Here is a 24,250-nt window from a genome sequence, read left to right on the forward strand (position 1 = left end):
AATTGGAAGAAATTTTAGTTGTGGACCTCTGTGACTTTTAATTGAATACCTCTGTAATATACAAAAAAAAAATGGGAGGGATTTTTTTATATATTTTTTTACAATTAATAAAATGTGCAATTAACTACGAGTTAACTATGAAAAAATGTGATTAATTATGATTAAATATTTTAATCGCCTGTGAGCACTACTTAAAATCACCGTCTAGTTTGAAATTTAAGTGCGGGCCCAGGTCAACAGGGTAAAGTAAAGAAAGATGTCCTTTAATAGTCCCACAATGGGGAAATTTAAGGTGTTACAGCAGCAAAGATATAGATCACACAGAGGAGGCGGCGTAATGTAACCATTAATGTATAACATTAGCACCAGACATTCATAAAAAGCATGCAAAAATACACAGTATATACGTATATACACAAATCCCCATGTATATACACACTTACATCCCACAACATATACAAGTGTAAGGAAACACTCCTAATGTTTGTCCATGGTACACAGGGGAAATAAATAAAAACGCTGCAATGCAGAAGGGCCACTGCGACCAAACACCATAATCTATGTCTTCTTTTCATTGAAATTCAGGAAGTTAATTGACATCCAGATTATGATTTCCTCTAGGCAGGGCAAAAGTGGTCTCAAGGAGAAAGCGTCTTTTGTGCTCAGCGGGACATAGATCTGGCTGTCATCAGCATAACAATGGAATGAAATTCCATGTTTTCGTAAAATGGAACCTAGGGGCAGCAGTTATAATGAAAACAGCAAGGGCCCCAAAACGGAACCTTGTAGGAAACCGTATGACAAAGGGGCAGAGCGGGACTCAGTGTAACCTAGGCGGACATAAAAGGTCCTCCCAGTCAAATAGGATCCAAACCACTCCAGAGCGCTACCACTAATGCCCACTTGGTGCTGTAAACAAGCCAGAAGAACACTGTGGTCCACCGTGTCAAACACTGCGGTTAGATCTAACAAGACAAGACATAAATAGTCTCCAGTGTCATTTGCCAGGAGAATGTCATTCGAAACTCGTAACAGGGCTGACTCTGTGCTATGCATTTTCTTGAAACCTGACTGGAAAACGTCCATGATTTTCTGTTCATCCAAGAAGGATCGTAATGGAGGTGTACCACATTTTCCAAAATTGTTGAAATAAAAGGCAATTTGGAAATGGGTCTAAAATGTGACAGTACATCTTTGTCAAGGCCAGGTTTCTTAAGCAGGGGTTGTACCATAGCATGTTTAAAATGTTGGGGGACTAAACCACATGAAAGACTGCAGTTGATAATGGCCAAAACCAATTCACCAATACTTGGGAGAACTTCCTGAGAGAACTGAGGAGGGACAGCATCATATGGTGAGCCAAATGGCTTAATATGGCAAACCATATCCCCCAAAGATGACAAGAAGATCGCCTCAAAGGATTCTAACACTACAAAACAAGGAACATGTACAGAGGGGTCAGATGTAGCATTTGAAACAACATTCCGAGCTGTAGCAACCTTGTCCACAAAAAACTGCAATAATCTATTACACATTTCAGGGGACGAGTCTGTGCAATTTGGTTGACGGGGGTGTAAGTGCAGAATCTATTGTATTAAATAGAGATAGCGGATTATGACAATTTGCCTGAATAAGATTGGATTCCTCTTTGACCTTGTTTTGATAACTGTGCCAGCAGTCTTTTAGGTTTTGAAAAGAAACCTGCAGCCTGTCTTTTTGCCATCTGCGTTCAGTTTTGCAGCATTCTTGTTTAGCTGCACAAGTTCTTTCATTAAACCATGGCTCCAGTCTCACTTTTGGCTGCATAATTTTTAATGGAGCCACAAAATCCAAAATATTACTACATGACGAGTGGAACCAAGAGCTGAGTCCCTCTGTCTTTGATAAGGGAACACAGAGCTGATCAAAGCCTTCAGAGAACCGACTAGCAGTGCGGGGATTAATAATCCGGCGGTTACATTCACTGGTAGTAGGTTTTACAGCATCAGAGGAAAACACAAAATCAAAGAGCACTGTCATCTGATCAGAAATAACAATAACAGAAATAACTTTCAAATTTGAGATTGATAAACCAAAAGTAAGGACAAGGTCTAACGTATGTCCCTGTTTATGAGTGGGGCCAGTCATTGCACCAAATTGTAAGTGTCTCTAAGTCTCGAAATCCAAAACATACTTCAACATAAATGGCTCGTACAAGATACATCATCTCAGTGTTTTTGAAAAAAATGTTTAAAAAAAAATGTTACTTTACTGACAAGCAGCTAGCTTTATGTTATGGTAGACCTGCTGCGCTTTGAGGAAGTATTGGAAATTACATTGGAAATGCTGTCATGTGGCTCCACTTGAACTTCCTCGCTCTGAGGTCCCTCAACCCTTTGATGCTTCGTTTAATTATTACTGTCCTCCATACCTTCATTTTTTCAGCAACTTTCATTGCAACCCAACCACTTATTTACCTCTGAAACAAATTCATTGATGTTAAAGAGGGGGTTTTATAAGAAAATACACGTCCAGTTTCTTTGCTCTAACCCAACTCGGCCGGCCTTTATTTGCAACAAGCAGCTCCTCAAGTCAACTGCAATCATATGTTCAGGCTTACACTCACACCCCACTGCACCCGAGTGCCCCCTATTGGTGCACCTGATAACAACAACATATCATATTGTTACATCCTTTCTCTTTTTTGAAAGCTTGTCCTTTAAATTGGACTGAACAAACATTAACACACACAAGGAAAAAAAACATTACAATGCTGACAACAGTTTTTTTTTCTTTTCTCAGTGAACTGATGCATTTTCAACATCACAAACAAAACAGTGCTTCTCTGTTAGGAAGAATCCCGCTTTTTTTTTTTTTTCTTAATTACAATTCCCCTCAAAAACTCTCCAAAGCATGTGATTAAGTAGTAAAGTCCTTGTGCGGCTTGTGAACAACTCTTCCACTCCTAGTAGTCATCGGCCTATCACTATCGGATGGGGTGGCTGGCCGAGGTTGTATTGGACTCGTTTGGGTGTTCGGTGGATCCTCAGCCTCAATGTCTATCGGCCCCACATGTGGGTCTCCCAGAGCGCACCTGAGGTGTTTACGGTTCCTTCTCAGAACAGGACCTGAATCCAATTCAATCTCATAGGATCTGCAATCAACAGTGTTTTTCACTCTGCCCAACCTCCACTTAGAGTGGAGGTGAAAAGGTTGAACCCTAACATAATCGCCAGGTTTTAATAAATCGAGATCTCTAGCAGAGCGGTTGTAATAAGCACACTGGCGGAGTTGATTTTTTAGCAGTACTGGCCCTGCTTTAATCACTTCGGGCCGAAGAAGGCTGGGTTTGACTGGGAGCAGTGTCCTTGTACAGTGGCTCAGCAATCTTTGCGCCGGGCTTGAGTCTAGTCCTTGTGACGGTGTGTTGCGGTGATCCAATAATGCAAGATATGGGTCCTGCCCAGCCACTTTTGCCTTTTGTAAAAGTCTTTTTGCTGTCTTCACGGTAGACTCTCTTATTTGTGTACAGTTTTCACGCTGTGATGGAATAAGACGCCTTCATTAAACCCGTAATCCAAAAGAAACCCATTTGTGTTTGTCGTGCCTGCGGAGGGAGTTACAGGCTGGGTTGTCCAGGATTGATGACAGTTTCGCCGTCATCTTCCTGCCCCCTACTGAGTCCACAGAGTCCAGGGAGCAGCCCAGGACACAGCTGGCCCTCATCACTAGTTTGTCCAGGCTCTTACACTATTAACCTTGGACTTCCCCGTGAGGCATCACCTTATAATGGTGGAGGAACTTGTGTGTCACAATGATCCTCGAAGCCGAGGTGTGATGCTTTCAGTCAAAAGGTTCCTGCCTTCGGAACCAGGCCTGGAGGTGGGGCACAAATGCACTATAGTGCTCGGCCAGACATAGCCCAGAGTTGCAACGTGGGCCCCCCATCCAGTGGGAGGAGGGTCAGGTAAACTGAGAGTTGGCTGGTGGTCAAATGTTACAGAAGTTAGCTCTATGCATGTGGAATGTCTCCTCTCTGGTAGGTAAAGCCCTTCTCCCACAGAGCGGCGAACAATTGCGAGTGTTTTCGAAGGCAGTGAATGATGTTACATTCACGACAGAGTTAGTCAAGGTTCATATAATGTCGCAAATGTTCACAAAGCATTTGTCTTTTTTCAAATTTCCCCATTGTGGGACTAATAAAGGACATCTTTATCTTTTTCTTTGTCTCACATTAGTCAGACAGTTTTAATGATTTTTCGTCTTACAATGGAATTTTGAACAAGAAAAGTACAGGCGAACGCCTGCCCAACTTCTGGTAACCGTTTGGTGAACATTCACCAAGAGTCATGGTCGCCCCTCAGGGGATTAGAGGCTTTAGGAGACTTAGCTGGAGTGTCAGGTGGAGATGTTCCATGTAGTACAGTCGTGATATATAGGTATATATATATATTTATATATATATATCACAACTCTCTCTCTCTCTCTCTCTATATATATATATATATATATATCAAACGTCACCACATACATCACCAACACGCACATGACTTGCCGTTCATGAACCACTTATCTACATTACTCGCGTGTGTGTGTGTGTGTGTGCGTGGGGGTGCATGCGCGTGTGTATATTAAACAGAGTGAAGGAATAATGATGCTGTCAGACTGTTTAACAAGAACATAGGGTAACCGCTACAAACTGGCGGACATTAGTGCAATTGTGCAGTCCTGCAATACTCAACATATCCTATGACTGCTCTTTCAGTCAATGCTGTATTTATATTGACCACTGCAGTATTTTTATCAATGCAGTATTTTTATCATTGCAGTATTTTTATCATTGCAGCATTTTAATTTATTTCCCCTCCGGACCATGGACAGACTTCCCTCTGTACTATGGACAGACTATAGGAGTGTTTCCTTACACCTATGTTGAGGGATGATGTCACGGGTTCGTTTGTGGCACTTGTTGAAAATGATGGCACAGTTAAAAAATGAAGTTGAGTGTTTTTAATTAACCCGAAAATTGCCCAATTGGTGAAAAAATATTTACAGTGAGGACTGTAACAAAAATAAAGAAAACCAAAACAAAGAGAAAATATTTACAATTGAATTCCATAACTTTCAAAAGATTGATAAATTTGACTTTAACTTAGCTTTAGTTCGCTTGGAAGCAGCTCGTCACCCACAATGTTACTCGACTCAGGCGCGCCCGCCAAATGAATGAGGAATCCCTTAAATATGTTTCGCCCCTCCCTCCGGGCAAACCATTTAAACTGATCTGGAGTATTGATAATAATATTCTAGTTTCAATGTCTGTTAACTAAATAGAAAAAAAATTAATTGGTTAAGATGGTTAAGTCCATTGTCAGGTGACACCGATCTCCATTTAAGGCACCATAATAAATCGCATTAGTATGGTCCAAATGACATGTCCAACCGAGGCGGCAGCATGTAGATGAATGTTTTGTCGTGTATGCGTGTGTGAGTGTCGAGCGAGTGTCGAGTGTGCACCCCCGTCATCAGCAATGCGTTTCACAAAAAGTCAAGGCAGCGATGAAACAGTCTATGTGAAAAGTATGGCCGCAAGACATTTACACGGGTCCGCGGGGAACAGCCTGTGTGGAGCGTAGCTCCACGGAACAAAACAGCTGAGGCCGTGAGGGAGTAACATAATTCAACGGCGCTCCATCACAAATGTAAGTGTGTATATACATGGGTACTTGTGTATATACGTATATACTGCATATATTTACATAGGTTTGTTTTTCGAATGTTTACTGGCAATGTTTTACATTAACGGCTAGATTACGCCGCCGTCTCTGTGCGACCTATATCTTTGCAGCTGTAACACTGCACTTTATGGGAGATGTTGCTCAACCATTTTTCCTGCTATATTTTTTAGACAATTATTCTGTCTCTAGGCCCTGGTGTATATCTTGAGAATCCAAAGGAAAAAAAAATAGTTTCTTGCTTGGCATTATTAGAACATCCACTGATGTAGCAAGAGTGCACCATTTTAAGAGCAACCATGAAGCAAGTTATACAATAAAATGCAAACAGTTAAATGCCAACCAACCAAGATGGTAAGCAAAAAAGAAAATACAAAGAGGAAGTAACTTCACTTGCAAGCAACCCATACAGTGTTCAAACATAAGAGAGCATTTGGCACCAGGACTCCCAAGGTTACAATTCACTGATCGACTTTGTGGTTGTGTCATGAGGAATGTACATTACATTTGGGCACACGGGTTGAGGGAGTGGCAGTGCTGTCAAGTGAGCAACACCTGGTGGTGTATTGGCTCTTAAGGTTTAGGGAAGATGTCGGTCCAGCCAGGCAGACCCAAACTTATTCTGAGGGTCTGCTGGCAACATCTGACGTCCCATGTTAGACGGAGTGCAGGTATGCTCACCACACTTCCACTATCTACGCTTTCGTCTACAAAAAGACCTAAATATTTTTACAATCTTATATTTATGACCTCTCATAACTCATTCAATACCAGCCCAAGTAAAATAAATGCACTTTTTGGCTTCTATACCCGTCAATGGCAGTGAATATAATGACGATTTATCTAAACTTCCATTAAAAAACATAAAAGGTTGTCGTCTCAATTTTTTACACACATCAATAACACATTCAAGTTAAAGTTTAGCAAACAACTGACATCAACACCTTGTGTTGACTCCAAAGGCATCAAGAAAACTATTAACACCTCTGGGTTCACATTGGGCTTATAGATTTTACCTTTTGTGGAGTTGCTCCAGCGGTTGCCCTCTGAGTAGTGTGAAAGTGTGAGAAGGTTGACACAAGAGGCTCCAGCACCTGACCCAAACACAGTTATACGCAATGGATCACCACCAAAGGCTGCAATATTCTCACTGGTCCAGCGTAGAGCCTGAATTTGGTCCAACAAACCATAATTCCCCTTTGCTGCCTGGTCACCAGTACTCAGGAAACCTACAGGGGAATAGGAATAGAAATGATCATGATCATATCCAATTGAAGGTGACAGATCTACCTTTTGGGTAAAAATAGAAACTACAACAACAAAAAAGATTAAGGAAAAACAGCAATGGAAAATCACTCATTTCCTAATGTGCGTATTTTTGTGTGACTTTCAGCATTTACAATCAGGGGTTGCCACTGCAAGTAGCAGTTTGGGTTAAAATTACTTATATATTACCTAAGAGAATAATAATAATAATAATACAGTATGTTTAAACATACCGTATTTACAGGACCTTAAGGCACACTTTAAAGTCCCAAATCTTCCCCAAAACAGATGGGGCGCCCTGTACTATGACACACCTTGTGTACCGGAGACCCGTAGATCTGTACACATGCTATTCACTCAAGCAATGGGCTTTTCAGAGTGCATGTCAGCACACCATGCTGGTTGAAGTCTGAAACTACTGTGTGCAGAATTGACTGTGACAACTAAATTCTGTGAATACCTCATTTGGTGATGGTTTCACACAATCAGTTAGAACAGACCAGTATGTACGTGCAGGAGAAAGCTGGACAAAAGGGCAGCTGTCCATGATGTCGAAGTCTGTCTTATCATTCATGTTATTGCAAGCAAGAAACATCACAGGTTTAGACAACAGACGGACAAAAAAACACTGCCCAAAGCACACCACTCACATCTCTCTAACCAGCTGATTGGCTGAGGCTGATAGGCTGAGACTTCTTTTTGTGTTATTTTTATTTCCTTTTGGGATGTGAATGGCATGAGCGATGCATGTTTTCTGTGGATTGTATTTCTTTGTTTCATTGTTTGCTTGTATGCTGTTCAGTGATAGTTTTGATATTGATGTGTGTGCGTGCGTGTGTGTGTGTGTGTGTGTTGGGGTGCGTGCGTGTGTGGACGTGTGCAGGGGTGTGCTTGTGTGTGTGTGTGTTCGTGTGGGGGTGCGTGCGTGTGTGTGTGGTTTACATGTCACTAGAATGCCCAAAAGCCTGTCATTTGACACTTCTATCTACTGAGCCCAAAGTGGTGTCAACTGACACCAAGGCTTTTTGCTGATATTCTACATCAACATGTGAACAGATGCTTTTAATATGGACAATTTATAACTCACGGTGGGGTTGGGGGGTTACGACAACCCATTTGGAGGACATCCGTGTTCTTTGCCTTTAAAGTAATTCCTACATTAATTACCACTGAGTAACTTAGATGAAATGAACAGGCGTGTTTTTTTATTTATTTATTTTTTTTATTCATTTTCTTGTTTAAATATATTGATGCGTTAAAAGAGTGTGCAGCTGCCGGTTAGTTACAGTATATGCAAATAAATGCAATTTGAAGTCAATCCAATCATATTTGAGTTTCTTTTTAGGACTACACTAAGAAAATTACAAGGACAATAATCCTATCAAATATACAAAATATACTGCATATGTAAAAAGTAGTACAATATTTGCAAAAAACAATGTTGAGCAGAGAGGTGTAGCTCTGTGTGTGATGGCCTGGATGCCCTGCCATAGACTGTGTGCATCTCTGCTGTTTTTTAAGTGGGAGGTGATCATTTGGTGTAGTCCTCTTTTGCTTTCCCGAAGCTATGTGGAAACCCAGACTACTCAAGGATAGCGTTATTTAGTCATCAAATAAATTGGACCAGATTTTAGATTCCCGGAAGACAACAATATAGTGGTAACGGCGGGTGTGCAAAGGAATGAGCTCGAGGCAGAATTGAAAAAGAATAATTGTATTAAATGTAGAAAATAATTTTCAACACTATTTACAACTTAACACCAGGTATCTACCGTATTTTTACAACCATAAGCCGCACCGTATTAAAACGCGCCAGTTTAGTTATGGGTGCTATTTCAGTATTTAACACAAACATAATGCTCACTGTATCATTGGGCGCAGGCATGATGAAACAATACGACAGCTTAAAACATACGGTAGCATGCATGCTATCATGTTTTAAAAACTGAATTTGGTTGTACTTTTTTGAAGTATTTAACATGACAGGTTCCTTCTTATCATTTTCAGAGTCAATGTTGCCGTGCGGCTCCTCAGAAATGATTTTTTGCGAAAGCTCGAACAGTGCAGGCAGAGATATTAGCGGCTAAGGTGGCTAACGGTTCATCTAAGCATCCACAATCCATTCACAAATTGTGACTCACCAGGGTTGCCCCCCAGTCTTAGTAACGCCGTGTTCGCCATCGGTCATCAGTTGCTCGCAACATCACTTTGAACGTCCTGTTTACACCGACGTCCAACGGTTGGAGTTCCTTCGTCAAGCTTCCCGGAATGATGACAGGCTCAGAGTTCATTTGCGGTGCTATAGTACTTACTGGTGGCGTGCCATTATCAACCTCTTTCACGTCCACATGCTGTCCTCAGTCACGTCCGCCTTTCCTCTATATAAGCAGTGTGTCTGTCAGCAGGCAATGCTCCCAATCAGTCAAGCAGAGCGCTCAAGAAAGTCACAATTACGGACCTCGGTGCACACACAAGGCGCACTGCATTATTAGGTGCCTCATCTATTTTGGACAAAATGTAAGACTTAAGTGCACCTTATGATCATGAAAATACGGAAGCGACATATAGAACAACAATTAAAAAAAATAATCCCCAAGTCCTACTGAGCTCAGTAATATTCAATCTTGAAGTCAACCCCTCCGTGAGCCGTCATCTTACAGTGGTGGAGGGGTTTGCGTGTCCCAATGATCCTGGAGCTAAGTTTTCAGGAGCTTTTTGCCCCTGGTAGGGTCACTCATGGCAAACAGTTCCCAGGTGAGGTCCAGACAAAGCACCCCGGTGGACGAGAGGGTAGCCTCCCTCCTCCTTAAGGTGGGGGGACAAGTACTGACTGTTGTTTGTGCTTATGCACCAAACAGCAGTTCAGAGTACCCACCCTTTTTGGAGTCTTTGGAGGGTGTGCTGGAGAGCGCTCCCCCTGGAGACTCCCTCGTTCTGCTGGGGGACTTCAATGCTCACGTGGGTAATGACAGTGAGACCTGGAAGGGCATGATTGGGAGGAACGGTTTGGCAGGCCGGGGTGGTGGTCCCTCTTTTAATGACGATTCAGGAGGAGCAGTGCGGTTTTCACCCTAGCTGTGGAACAGCTGAACGGCTTTACACCCGAGGCAGGTTACTCGAAGGTGCATAGGAGTTCGTTCAACCAGTCTACATGTGTTTTGTGGACTTGGAGAAGGTGTTTGACCGTGTACCCTGGTGGATCTTGTGGAGGGTGCTCTGGGAGTATGGGCTATAAATAGTTTAATCCTTGCACGACCGATGTTAGCGTTTGGTCCGCATCGTCGCCTGTAAGGCGGATTCGTTTCCAGTAAGGGTTGGACTCCGCCAAGGCTGCCCTTTGTCACCGATTCTGTTCCGAACTTTTATGGACAGAATTTCTTCACCCGAGGTTTTGAGGGCGTCCGGTTTGATGGTCTCAGTATTACAGCTCTGCTTTTTGCAGATGATGTAGTACTGTTGGCTTCTATAAGCCACGATCTTCAACTCTCACTGGAGCGGTTTGCAGCCGAATTTGAAGCAGATGGGATGAAAATCAGGATCTCCAAATCTGAAACCATGGTCTTCAGTTGGAAACGGGTGGAGTGTCCTCTCCGGGTCAGGACGAGATCCTACCCCAAATTGAGGCGTTCTAGTTTATATATATATATATATGTAGACCCATCAATGCGCACCGCAACCTTTTAAAAAAAAAGTACTGGAGTTCATCAGGGGATCTCAATACCTTATACCTTTGAGGGCAAAAATCAATCTTCAGTGTTTGGGGCGTCATTTCTGGGCAGGTGCTCCCCTTTGAGTGGTGCCTTGTGATTTCAGTTTGCTAGTTGAAATTGGCATGATACCAGACACGAGAACTACCAGGATTATAAAACTATGGGGCCTAACAGAGCCGTCATTTTGACAGATTGCGCTCTGTTGCAAAAATGTCATTGATTAAAATGATTATTACTTGCTGCTCAGTTGTGCTTAATAAAGGCATTGTATTTAAATTCTGTCAAAGGCATCCGTGAACCGACTAGAAGTGAGTGGGTTAAAAATCTAACAGCTGCACTCACTGGGAGTAGATTTGGCAGCAGCATGGAAAAACACTATATCAATGTTATTTATATAGTACTGAAGCTTATAGACAGAAGTGACCAAATGGGTGGAGGAGTTTAAGTATCTAGGGTCAACAGTCCAGAGCAATGGAGAGTGTGGAAAAGCAATGAAGAAGCGTGTGCAGGCTGGCTGGAAAGGGTGGAGAAAAGTATCAGGCGTCATGTGCGATAGAAGAGTTTCAGCTAAAATGAAAGGAAAGATTTATCGAACTGTGTTGAGACCAGTGATGATGTCTGGCCTGGAGACAGTGCCATTGAAGAAAAGACAGGAGGCAGAACTGGACATGGCAAAGATGAAGATGCTGAGGGTCTCTTTGGGAGTGACCAAAATGGATAGGATCAGGAATGAGTACATCAGAGGGACAGCACATGTTAGGTGTCAGAGAGGCCAGACTGAGAAGAGATAGTGATTATAATGGCAGAAGGATGCTGAGTTTCCAAGTGTCAGGCAAGAGGTCTACTGGAAGACTAAAGAGGAGGTTTAAGGTTGTAGTTAAAGAGGACATGAAAGTAGTTGGGGTGAGAGCAGAGGATGCAGAGGACAGGGTTAGATGGAGGCAACTGATTTGCTGTGGCAACCCCTGAAGGGAAAAGCCGAACAGAAAAGAAGACAATAGATACCAGAAGAACAGCAGAACAGCGACAGTCTCATGTTGAGTCAAAAGCCAAAGAATAAAAGTGTGTCTTCAAATGAGTTTTAAAAGTTGACAGAGAAGGTGCTTGCCTAACATTCAATGGGAGGTCCTTCTATAGGGAAGGACCGGCAACAAAAAAGGCACAATCCCTCCTGAGGCTGTGCTTGGTCCTCAGCACCTCCAGCAGTATTTGGCCCACAGACATGAAGCAACCGGCTGGTGCGTAGGTTTGGAGAAGCGCAGAGAGGTCATAGAGGGGCGAGGCCATTTAAAGATTTTCAGACAAACAGAAATATTTTAAAGCAAACTCTAAAGTCCCTGGGAGCCAATGAAGAGAGGCCAAGATAGGGGTTATGTGTTCCGTCTTCCGAGCTCCAGTTAAAAGACGAGCAGCAGCATTTTGCACCAGTTGGAGGCGCTTGAGGGAGTACTGGCTGACTCCAAAGTAAAGTGCATAACAGTAAACTAACCGAAATGTAACGAAGGCATGGATTAATGTTTGTAAGTGCTGCTGGGAAAGAAAGGGCTTCACTTTAGCCAGCTGCCTAAGAATCTGATCTGAAGAATCTGGATCTGGACTAATTAGTCACATCTCAATGACAGTCCCGCTGTCTCACAGGTTCGAGGGCAGCTTTTGTGACAACTGAACCAACAGTAGGTCAGACACATTAACATCAACAGTACGTACACAATGCCGAGGGAGGGATGTCACTAGTCACCACACACATGTACATTCACGGTTTCACATCAGAACCAAAACTATCACCCAGCATCAACTGAACAGTATCGTAGGAAACAATGAAACAACCAAGACAAGTAACGAATACAATTAATGCAAAATATGTATCTCTCATGCCATTCATATCCCAAAAAGAAATAAAATTAACACAAAACATGTATCTCTCATGCCATTCAAATCCCAAGTGCTGCAAAGCCTTCTGGGAGTATCATACATATTGGTTTGTTGTCCACTGAGTGCTCACACAATGTAAATCTCCAAGTACATTTTGTCGCGCTTTGTAGTCTCGAACGCTACCAACAGAGGGTGCTAACATGTACCTTAAAATGCCCTCTGTTGGCCAGGTGGAGTGCTCAAGAAAGTACAGTGTAAAGCTATATGGAACTCGGTCCATACACAAGGCGCTCTGCATCATAGGGTACCCCGTCCATTTGTAGAAAGTTTGGGACTTTTAGGTGCTTTATGGTCATGAAAATTTGGTATGTATCCCCAATGTTGTCCAAAGAGTTGAGATGGTACAACCCAAATGTGACGTCAATCAGGTTAAGAAGTGGCAAAAAAGTATGAGCCCTGTAAATGAGCAAAAATGGGCCAAAATTCTACTTTCAAACACCATATTTTCACAACCTTAAGGCACACCGCATTAAAAGTCGCAATCTCAGTTACAGGTGCTATGTCTGTATTTAACACATACACAAGGCGCACCGATATTGGTCGCAGGCATGTTAAAATTGACTGTGGTGCTCACGAATGAGAGATTCCAGCAATTGTAATAAACCTAAGCAAACATATACGCTCATAGACGCTTAATCACACAATGCCAATGTAGGCAAGTCACTAGTGAACACACTATGTACGGGCACAGTGTTACATCAAAACCCAAACAATCAACCATCAACTGAATAGCACTCTAGTAAACAATGAAACATCCAAAACAAGAAACAAAGAAATACAATTAACACAAACCATGTATCTCTCATGCCATTCATATCCCAAGTGCTGCAAAACATTCTGGGAGTGTTTCAGCCTCCCAGCAATGCAACAATACCTTAGCTTAGTATGCATGCACGCTAAAACACATGCTCACAAGCATGCAAACGTATGTTTTTAAAAAATGGCAGCGGGAGCAAAACTGAGTTCTGTTGTACTTTATTGAAGTATTTAACAATGTACTAATTTGTACTAATCAGTCCTCATTAGTGACAGACCGATATGCTTTTTTTTTCATGACCGATGACGATAAAGGATTAGTAGTCATGAGGGCAGATAATCAATATTTGAAGCTGATATTTATTTGTAGAGGGCGGCACAGTGGCCCGACTGGTTAGCACGATGGCCTCACAGTGAGAGACAGCATCGGTCGTGCGTTCGATCCCGGCTCCGGCTTTCCTGTGTGGAGTTTGCATGTTCTCCCCGTGCCTGCATGGGTTTCCTCCGGGTACTCCGGTTTCCTCCCAAATTCCAAAAACATGCATGGCAGGTCGATTGAACACTCTGAATTGCCCCTAGGTATGAGTGTGAGCGCGGATGGTTGTTCGTCTCTGTGTGACCTGCGATTGGCTGGCAACCAGATCAGGGTGTCCCCCACCTACTGCCCGAAGACGCTGGGATAGGCTCCAGCACCTCCCGCGACCCTAGTGAGGAGAAGCGCTAAAAGATAATGGATGGATTTATTTGTGGAATGAGGGGATAAAATGGTGTAAAGATTTTGAAAATTAAAAACTCCAAAACTTGAATTTTAGTTTAAATACAATGACTTTAAGCAAACATTTATGAAACAACTTTTGAGATTGACATGTTAGAACTTTTTTAGATCTTAGAAAATAGACAACTTTGTTTTAAGTCTAACAAAAACTGCAGGGAGCTCCCAGGCTCAGCTGCATGTCTTATAGTTCAATGAAAGCGAACATGTTCATAAAGTTAATACAGCAAATAATTAAAAAAAAATTCACGATAACTGAAATGTTAATCTTTCACACATTTTTATTTTAAAATTCATAAACAGAAAAGTGCCTCATCAACGCAGCAATTAGGCAGAAAAATAAACATCTCAACAACATGGCTATGTCTCTTCTCTGTTTTTTGGGATCAGCAGAAAATCTGAAAAAGTAAATTTTTTTGCCCTAAATGTTTCTTTCACTTAAAGTACTTTGCCATCAACTTTTCAACTTTTGCAGAGAGAGATTGAGAGAGAGAGTGCACTGCAGCGGGCAAAAATACATCAGCTTTATCATCCTTTAAATTAAAAAAAAAAGCAGATACCAATAATAGGCAAAATATCAAATATCGGCTCCGATAATCGGCCTGGCTGAAAATCGGTGTATCACTATTCGTCATCCACAAATCCATCAACGGCCTTATCATCTTCTGTATCCAAAAGGAACAGCTGTGTCATGACCCGTGCCGGTCACGCCTGTTTGTGTTATCGTTTTCGTCACCTCCCTGCCATGTGCGCTTTGTTTATGTTTTATCAGCTGAGCAGGGGCGTCTCCTCAGACGACCGACTAGCCCGCGTCATCACGAGCGGGCGCCCAGCCCACCGGCGCCGCACCTGACATTCATTCACTGACTAATTACACACACTACTTAAGCCACCTACACTGACTGCCCGGCGTCGGATAATTTTCCTGCACTGCTCATGTTCATGACCCTGGTATTGATTGTTCTCTTGTTCATGCATTTTTGCTCTTGCGATCTCTTGTGTTCCACGTTTTGCCAGCTATTGCTCGGTCTCGTTTTGTTCCTCGTGTTCTCCAATTGGTTTTCCCTCTTGCCCTTTTGGCAAGCTATTTATGTTGATAGTTTTTCCTTTTCCTTGCCGGTGCAAGCGCTTTTCGTTCCGTCGTTTATCTCCTCCCTGGCGTGAGCTTTTCTCCGCCAGCGCTTTGTGTTTTTTTCCTGATTTATCGACGGATGTAATATTAAGATAGTTATATTTGCCTCAATTGATGATTGGATTACCACTATTGTGATTCAATAAATACTCTTCGTTAAACTGATTTTCCTGTGTCCGCGTTTGGAGAGTCCTGCCACCTTCTTCCCAGCGTTTCGCTGGCAAGACCCTGACAAGCTGGGCAAGTTCTCCATCAAACACGTCATTGTCAGTCAGTCTCGCTGCTGCGGCCCCTCAGATCTGATGCTGACATTTGTGGAAGCTCAAAAAGGAATGCAAGCGGACACATTAGCCCATGCTTCCAAAATCCACTCACAAACATAATAAGCCCTGCTCTGCCTCCCAGTCTGGAAAAAAAAGGGGTGTTCGCCATCTGTCATCTATCGCTCCCATGCAGCACCAACTTCATTGGAACACCCCCTTTACACCGATGTCCAACTCAGAGTTCATTTGCTTCACTTGTTTTTTCACAATGGCTGTGAGATGGGCGCGCATGGAATCGCAGCTCAACAGAGAGGTTGACGAGTGGAAAAAAAAACATCCGGGTATTTTACGTAAGCCTCACTCAGCTACTCATTTTCTCCTCGTCCATCCAGCCCTTTTGACTGGCCTTAATGACGACGTCGGCTCGAAAGTTTCTTTGGACAGTGTCTGTTGTGTAAAGTTTAATCTATTATATTTAATATTGTTGTCTCAGCCAATCAGATGGCTGGTTAGCGAGATGTCGTGAGTGGTGTGGTAATGTGAGTTGAATATCGGCAAAGTAGAGAAGCAAGTCACCCTCTCCCTTTCATTACAATGTCTGTGGCTTTCTCTAAATAAATCACCATAGGTGACAGTTTCTGTTATATAGTGGTTAGGCGGAGTTACGGATTGTTGCCAATAGAGGGTGCTAGTGGTTTATATGTCAGAGTTAGGAAGGTCTGTGAACTCAGAGTAACAACAACCGTCAGTCAGACCTGTTGTATGATGTTAAGTGCTGCATTAAAAAGAGCCGACATAAAGAGAGCCGTTGTGCGTGCATATCTTCATTGATATCTCAAGATATCACATATGGCGACGAGGATGAAAGTCGTGGATACATGCCTGAGATGAGGGCGGAGAAATCGTGTCTCTGAAGTGAAGGGACGACGGCAGCGGTGCGTGTTAGCATCGTAAGCGGTTAGTTTTTTTTGCCTCGACGAGTGTCCGGAATACGTCCTGTGAACAAGACGATGGCTACTACAGTGGCTGCTTTTGATGGCAACTCACAGTCATGGGAGGAGTACTGTGAGATTCTGGACCATTTCTTTGTAGCGAACGACATTGTTGATGCTAACAAGAAACGGGCTGTGTTGCTGAGTAGTGTGGGCTCCCAGGCCTACACACTGATGAGGAACCTACTCAGTCCGGCTAAACCTGGAGAACGGATTTACGAGGAACTGGTGAGACTGTTGACGAATCATTTTCACCCCAAGCCGAGTGAAATAATGCAGAGGTGGAAGTTTAATTCCAGGAATAGAAAAATGGATGAAAGTGTGGGTGACTATGTTGCGGAGCTGAGGAGGCTCGCGCTGGACTGTAATTATGGGGAATCGCTGACCTCGATGCTGAGGGACCGCTTAGTCTGTGGAATAAACAACGACAGGATACAGCGGAGGTTGTTGTCAGAGGATGCATTGACTTTTGACAAGGCACTCAAGTATGCACAGGCTACGGAGGCTGCAGACAGGGACGTTGTGGATTTGCATGGCATGAAGGAACATAGCAAATGGAGTCGCCCTTTGGAGTTAGTCAATAAGGTCGAGGAGGCCCGCTCGGAACCCCAGAGGGACACACGGTGTTATCAGTGTGGTGGAGACAACAATAGATTGCAGATTTGCCAGTGAGAAGTGCCACAACTGTGGTAAGGTGGGCCATATAAAAAGAGCATGCAGAAGTAAGTCAGTGGGGAAAGCAACAGGTTCGCGTGAAAAATGGGGGCGACCGAAGAAAAGTAAAGCAGCTAATTTCATACAGGAAGAGGAGGGAGATGGTGAGAAGGAAGAAATTTTCACTATGTATCACTTTAAGGAGGATAACAGGACTATGTACAACATAAATGATATTGAAGTGATAGTGATCCCTCGAGAAGACCCAATTAAAAAAGAGCTAACAGTAAATAACAAAAAAGTAATTTTTGAAGTGGACACTGGATGTGGATACACCATAATGTCAAGTAGGACTTTTTACAAGCTGTTTGACAATCAGAGGCCAAAGCTAGCCAAGTGCTCGATAAAGCTCAGGACATATGGTGGCCATAAAGTGCCGGTGATAGGTGCAGCGAAAGTGAAAGTTGAACATGAAGGTACCATCAAGATGTTAGAGGTGGTCGTGGTTAGAGGTACTGGGGCGAGTCTAGTTGGACGTTGGTGGATCAAAGCCTTCAAGTTAGACTGGCTGGAGGAGGTCCACAGAGTAGAGGACAGCGAAACTCCTCTCCAAGAAATACTGTCGAAACATGAAGAAGTATTTAAAGATGAGCTAGGGATGCTGAAGGGCTTCACAGCTAAAATCCATGTACCTAGAAATGCCACACCCTGTTTTTACAAGCCAAGATCCGTTCCTTTTGCCATGAAAAGAAAAGTAGAACAGGAGTTAGAGAGGCTTTTACAGGAGAAAATCATTGAACCAGTGAAGTTTTCTGAATGGGCAGCACCCATTGTACCAGTTCTCAAACCAGACTCACGAGCGAGAATTTGTGGAGACTATAAGATGGCAGTAAACAAATGCTCAGCCATTGAACAGTACCCCATCCCCAGAATGGAAGACATGATAGCTTGTCTAACGGGAGGAGAGAAGTACTCTAAGTTAGACATGAGCCACGCATACCAACAGATTGTGCTGGATGAAGAATCAAGAAGATATGTAACAGTTAACACTCACAAGGGACTGTTTACATACACCAGATTACCTTTTGGCGTAAATTCTAGTCCAGCCATTTTTCAGCGTACCATAAAGGGGTCCTGCAAGGAATCGAAAAAGTTGCCGTATATTTGGATGACATTATTCTGACAGGAAAAGATGACAACGATCACCTGCACACATTGGATCAAGTTCTGAAGCGACTGAGAAGTGCAGGACTGCGTTTGAAACGGAGCAAGTGCCAGTTTATGGAAAACGAGGTGACCTTTTTGGGACACAGAGTGGACAAGACAGGGCTGCATCCGCTACCAGCAAAGGTAAAGGCCATACAGGAGGCACCCCCACCCACTTCTGTGACAGAGCTCAAGGCGTACTTCGGACTGTTGAACTTCTACAATAAGTTCCTTCCAAACTTGTCTACGTTGCAGGCACCCCTGCACAAACTATTAAGGAAGGATGAATTGTGGTCTTGGGGCCCACAGCAAGAAAAGGCTTTCAAGCAATCAAAGGTATGTTTGCAGTCTAGCCGTGTGTTAGTACACTACGATGAAAAAAAAGAACTGCTATTGTCTTGTGATGCATCACCATATGGAGTGGGAGCGGTACTAGCTCACCGAATGAGTGATGGAGATGAGAAACCCATAGGCTTTGCTTCAAGAACACTGTCAGCGGCAGAAAAGAACTACTCCCAGCTTGATAAAGAGGGACTCGCAGTGATTTTTGGAGTAAAGTATTTCCACAAGTATCTATAAGGCAGAAAATTTGTGATTTATACAGACCACAAACCTCTCATAGGTTTATTCCATGAGATGAAAGCAGTACCACAGATGGCTTCACAAAGGATCATGAGATGGGCTGTTTTGTTGAGAGCTTACGAGTATGTTATCACATACAGAGCCGGTAAAGATCATGGTAATGCAGATGCGCTCAGTCGTCTGCCATTGCCGGAGACACCCAAAGATCCATCATCTGAGGAAGTGGTGTTAATGCTGGAGCAAGAACAGCTTCCACTGATGACATCACACCAACTGCAGAAATGGACAACAAAAGACCCCATTCTTTCCAGAGTACGTGAGTACATTTTGAGAGGGTGGCCCAACAATCTAGATAAGGACTTTTTACCCTATAAACAAAGACAACTTGGGTTGAGTGTGCAAGGCGGATGTGTGATGTGGGGAGCCCGCATTGTGATACCAGAGAGGGGAAGAGCTTCCATGATGGAACAGTTACATCAGTCACATCCCGGAATGAGCCGTATGAAAGGACTGGCAAGAGGATATATGTGGTGGCTGCAAATGGACAATGATGTGGAAAATATGGTAAAATCATGCACCACATGCCAAGAACACAGAAAGGCACCTGCCTGTGCCCCGCTCCATCCCTGGGAGTGGCCTGAGAAGCCATGGAGGAGACTTCACATTGATTATGCGGGTCCATTCATGGGAAAGATGTTTTTAGTTATTGTGGATGCGCATTCCAAGTGGCTTGACGTTTATCCAGTCAACTCAGCAACGTCATCAGCAACAGTAAACAGTTTGAGAAACAGTTTCAGTACACATGGTATTCCAGAAATGATTGTGTCTGATAATGCCCAGTGTTTTGTGAGTGAGCAAACCAAGGAATTTATGGCACGAAATGGAATCACACACGTCACTTCTGCGCCGTTCCATCCCTCATCTAACGGGTTGGCGGAAAGAGCGGTACAAACCTTTAAAGGACTTATGAAAAAAAGTGCCGGGGAAAATCTGGAGACAAAACTGAACAGAGTTTTGTTTAGTTACCGCATCACTCCACAGTCAACAACGGGACTGTCGCCTGCTGAGATGATGATGGGAAGGAAGTTGAGGTGTACACTTGATCTCATACACCCAGATATGAAGCAGAGAGTGGCAGCAAAACAGGCAAGTCAAAAAGCTTATCATGACAGACACGCCAAGGAACGCAGTTTTGTTGCTGGAGACACTGTCTATACCAAGAATTATGGAGCAGGCCCAAAATGGATACCGGGACTCATAAAGGAGTCCACGGGACCGGTGTCGTATACAGTGCTGCTGGGAAACGGGAAGATAATTCGGCGACATGTGGATCAACTGTTCGACAGAACCGGAGATGCGTCTGTTCGGCTACAGGACTCGACAAAGGAGGAGGACTGTGTGTTGCCAGCGCCAATAATTTGTGCACGGAGAGAGGAGGCGACTTCATCACAAGTGGAGAACGAGGTTGGGCCTCCGGTGCTGCTAGAGGAAGAGTGCAGTGAGGCCAGCAGTGCACCAACACATGAGTTGCGACGATCTCAACGAAACAAGAGACCTCCTGCCTATCTGACAGATTTTGTGATGTAAAATATGTGCCAAAGAAAAAAAAAAAAGAAAAGAGGTGTGACTGTTATGTAGTTTACATGGGAGTGGCAGAGTTTTGGGCTGAGTAGTCTTTTGTTCGTAATTACAAGGCTAAACATGCTTACACGTACGTATATTTTGAGTTTAACTGTTTATAGTATGTTTCAGATTTAAGAAGGGAGGGATGTTATATAGTGGTTAGGCGGAGTTACGGATTGTTGCCAATAGAGGGTGCTAGTGGTTTATATGTCAGAGTTAGGAAGGTCTGTGAACTCAGAGTAACAACAACCGTCAGTCAGACCTGTTGTATGATGTTAAGTGCTGCATTAAAAAGAGCCGACATAAAGAGAGCCGTTGTGCGTGCATATCTTCATTGATATCTCAAGATATCACAGTTTCTGTCCATTACCATGGTAACCAAGCACAACAGCAAAAGAGGATTTTCGACCAGGACGTCGGAAGTGAGCAGCTCCTCGCCCATGTAGGCGATGTGGTTGAGCTGGTGTTTGTCGACAATCTTTTTACTGCAATACAAGACGAAGCTTATCTTTGTAATCTGTCGGAAATTGCTTTGCCACGGACGTCTTTTCCTGGATGGATAGACGTGCCATTTCATAATAAAACGAATGCACCAAAACAGACCTCCTTTGAAAGTGTTTTTTTTTCAAGGGTTATTGCCCTTCGTTGAATAGTGACTGTACAGACGCTTTTGCCGGTTGTTCTTTGATCATTAATGCATTGCTCCAGTTGGTTTTCCAACTCCGGCCACCTCTCCTAGTTTTCGCGGAAATTCAGCTTTTTCTGACCAGGCGAAGCTCGTCTCCCAGCTTCCTCCACTTGCGAACCATGGATTCGTTAATCTCAAATTCTCTCGCGGATGATTGATTCCTCCATGTAACTGATAGCTTGCAGTTTAAACTGCTTCGTAGGCGTGTTTCTTCTGAGGTGCCATTTTTGGGGGTCGTTACTAGGCAGTGCAATGTTCTGTAAAATGCGCATTTCAGCTCTGCATAACGGCACCTAATGGGCGTCAGTCTTTCTGTCATCTTTCACGCCCACCCTTCACTCTTTTGGTCTGCATGCTGTCGTCACTAAAGTCTGCTTTTCCTCTGTATAAGCAATGTGTTGGCAGGAAATGCCTCCCAGTCAGTCAGTACACACAATTGGGTCCTTGCAGCGTGCGCTGTTCATTTAATATTGTATATACTTATGTTTTTACATTGCACCTGTGTGAAAGAATTATGTTGTTGTGGTGAACGCTAACCAAACTTCACCTCAAAATATTTCGTAAGAGTTTATCTGTAATTGCAGTAGATAAAAAGTCTTACATATTAATCAATGGGTCATTTGCCTTTACCTCAGTATTCTACAATGCATAACAGATCTGACATTGTTTGTTGTACTATAGATTAATTGTTGAGAAATGCATACAGCAAGAACCTTGGGGAAAAAAAACTCAAATCATATCACAACCATAATTAAAAAAAAATTGCAAATATTTTCCAGTATTGTTCAGCCCTAATGGATACCCATCTCTACTTACATTTATCTGAGATTGTTTTTTGTATTCATGTTTTTAGGTGTAAGTCATGCAATTATCTTCACTGAACTTGGACTATACTGCTTTTCATTTGATTGTTTACTCTCATCCCAGGAAGATGTCCTTGTCTGGCGTTGTCGTCCTCAGATTAAATGAAATCGAAACCAGGGTTGCATGTCCCAATTATGATATGGGCTACTGTACGTTGTCACAGACATAATGGTAGGGTCACCCATGGGGAAACAGGTCCTAATTGAAGGACTGCACAAAGCAGGGCTCAAAATGACCCTTTGAATAATCTATATTGAGTTGATTTTCCCAAGCCGGTCATCGGGGGCGCCTTCTGGAGGGAGCCAGGCATGGAGCCGAGGCAAGTGCCATCTTTTCATGCCTACAACCATGGAGCTTGGAGTGGGATGGTGCAGTATGAGCTGTAGCTAGACAAAGGTGGAAGCGGGGGACCTTGGCCGTTCCCAGCTACAGTGGCTAGCTCCAGGGATGTTGAAATTAACCCCTATGATAGAGAAAGTCTAAGTGCGTGTGTGAGGTCCAGTGGTTTTGACAAGACAAACTCCCCTCAAAACACAGCCTGGGCTCCAACACATCTCTCTTCTCGAGAGACCTGCATAGTAAATTTTCTAGACTACATTTTACTCTTAAAAAGACTGTATTTTGTTTCAGTAAATGGATAATTCTACTGGAGAATTTGACTGTAAAATTTGACTCTAAGTAAATTTTATGCTGAATATTACTCTGAAATTTACTCTATTTACAGGGACCAATTTTCTTCCATCCATCCATCATCAGTAGGCGGGGTACACCAAGAACTGATTGCCAGCCAATTACAAGGCACACATAGACGGACAACCATTCACGCTCACACTCATACCCAAGGGAAATTTAGAGTATCCAATCAACCCGACATGCATGTTTTTGAAATGTGGGAGGAAACCAGAGTACTCAGAGAAACCCATGCAGGCACAGGGAGAACATGCAAATTACACACAGGAAGGCCGGTGCCGGAATCTATCCCATGACCTCTGCACTGTGAGGCCATCGTGCTAACCAGTCGGCCAACATGATTTTTTTTTTTAACCCAAGCAATGAAAATAAATACATTATATCGAATTCCGTATGAACCATGTGTTCATGATTAACAATTATCAATCATTTGATATGAGCATTAAAAATTCGGCGGTTGTGGGTTCGATGTACTTGTACTGTCATGATCCGTGTCGGGCATGGCAGGGTTTATGTTGTTATTTTTACGTTTTCATGTTTTTGTGTTATTGTTTTGTCAGCTGAGTGGGGGCGTTCCCCCTCAGCACTCGTCCTCACCAGCCACGCACCTGTTCCCCGTTAACCGTCACACACCTGATCCCCATCCGCTCTCCTAATGACCGGACTATTTCAGCTCCCCATACCGACTACTCCGTGTCGGGTCATTGCCGCTCCTCACGGACTTTCACGACCGCGTTTTGTTCTCGTCCCTTGTTCATGTTCATGCTCTCGTTCTCGTTCCCGTTACGTTCCCCAGTATTTGTCCCTGTCTTTTGTTCCTCACCCTCCGATCCTGCTAGTTTCGTTTTGGTTACCCTTTGTTATCTTGCTCACGGCCACGTTGTTTTTCCTTGTTTTGATTCCTTTAATAAATTCCCCTTTCGCTACCCATGTCCCTGCTTCCTCGCATTTTGGGTCCTACCTCCTCCTCGCCGTACGACGATCACGACTCCACCTCCTCCTCGCCGTACGGCGATCCTGACAAGCGAGGAGAAGCTGGACAGATAATGGATGGATGGATGAATTACTTATCTGCAAAGTGGTTAACAATAGCTTGTGTCGATTGCCTTCCTGAGCAGCGCATTTAAATTAAAAAATTCCCTCTTGAGCCCAGAAATGAAAGTGTGGTTTTGGACTTTTAAATGAGGTAATTACTGCACGTGAGGGACAACTGTGAGACGGGGAAGCCAGCGGTAAAGCGTTTGACCAGATCACAAAGACAGAGACAAACTATTGTAGACCATCGCAACAGATTGTTTCTTTATAGTTAATGTGTGACAAATATTTTTTTTGTTTTGTTTTGTTTACGTTAATTAACATGCTGGATCTCCATTTGTTCAATTGGGAATGCGTCTAAATGCATCTTCTTA

General features: G+C 43.3%; 1 protein-coding gene across 12 annotated transcripts in view; it reads right to left on the bottom strand.

Annotated features, from left to right (window-relative positions):
• Positions 1–24,250, bottom strand: part of nlgn1 (neuroligin 1) — a 342,392-nt gene that overhangs the window by 162,864 nt on the left and 155,278 nt on the right. For 8 of the 12 annotated variants that reach the window (XM_088312253.1, XM_088312249.1, XM_088312251.1 and 5 more), the window contains one exon: positions 6,728–6,940. In XM_088312253.1, the coding sequence (XP_088168379.1) occupies positions 6,728–6,940 (213 nt within the window). The remainder of the gene's footprint in view (positions 1–6,727; positions 6,941–24,250) is intronic. The other 4 variants (XM_088312255.1, XM_088312254.1, XM_088312252.1 and 1 more) reach the window with 1 other exon arrangement.

This window comes from Idiotropiscis lumnitzeri, chromosome 13 (genome assembly GCF_059441095.1).
Source record: "Idiotropiscis lumnitzeri isolate Australia: NSW breed Sydney's pygmy pipehorse chromosome 13, RoL_Ilum_1.0, whole genome shotgun sequence".
In the NCBI taxonomy this organism is placed as follows: domain Eukaryota; kingdom Metazoa; phylum Chordata; class Actinopteri; order Syngnathiformes; family Syngnathidae; genus Idiotropiscis; species Idiotropiscis lumnitzeri.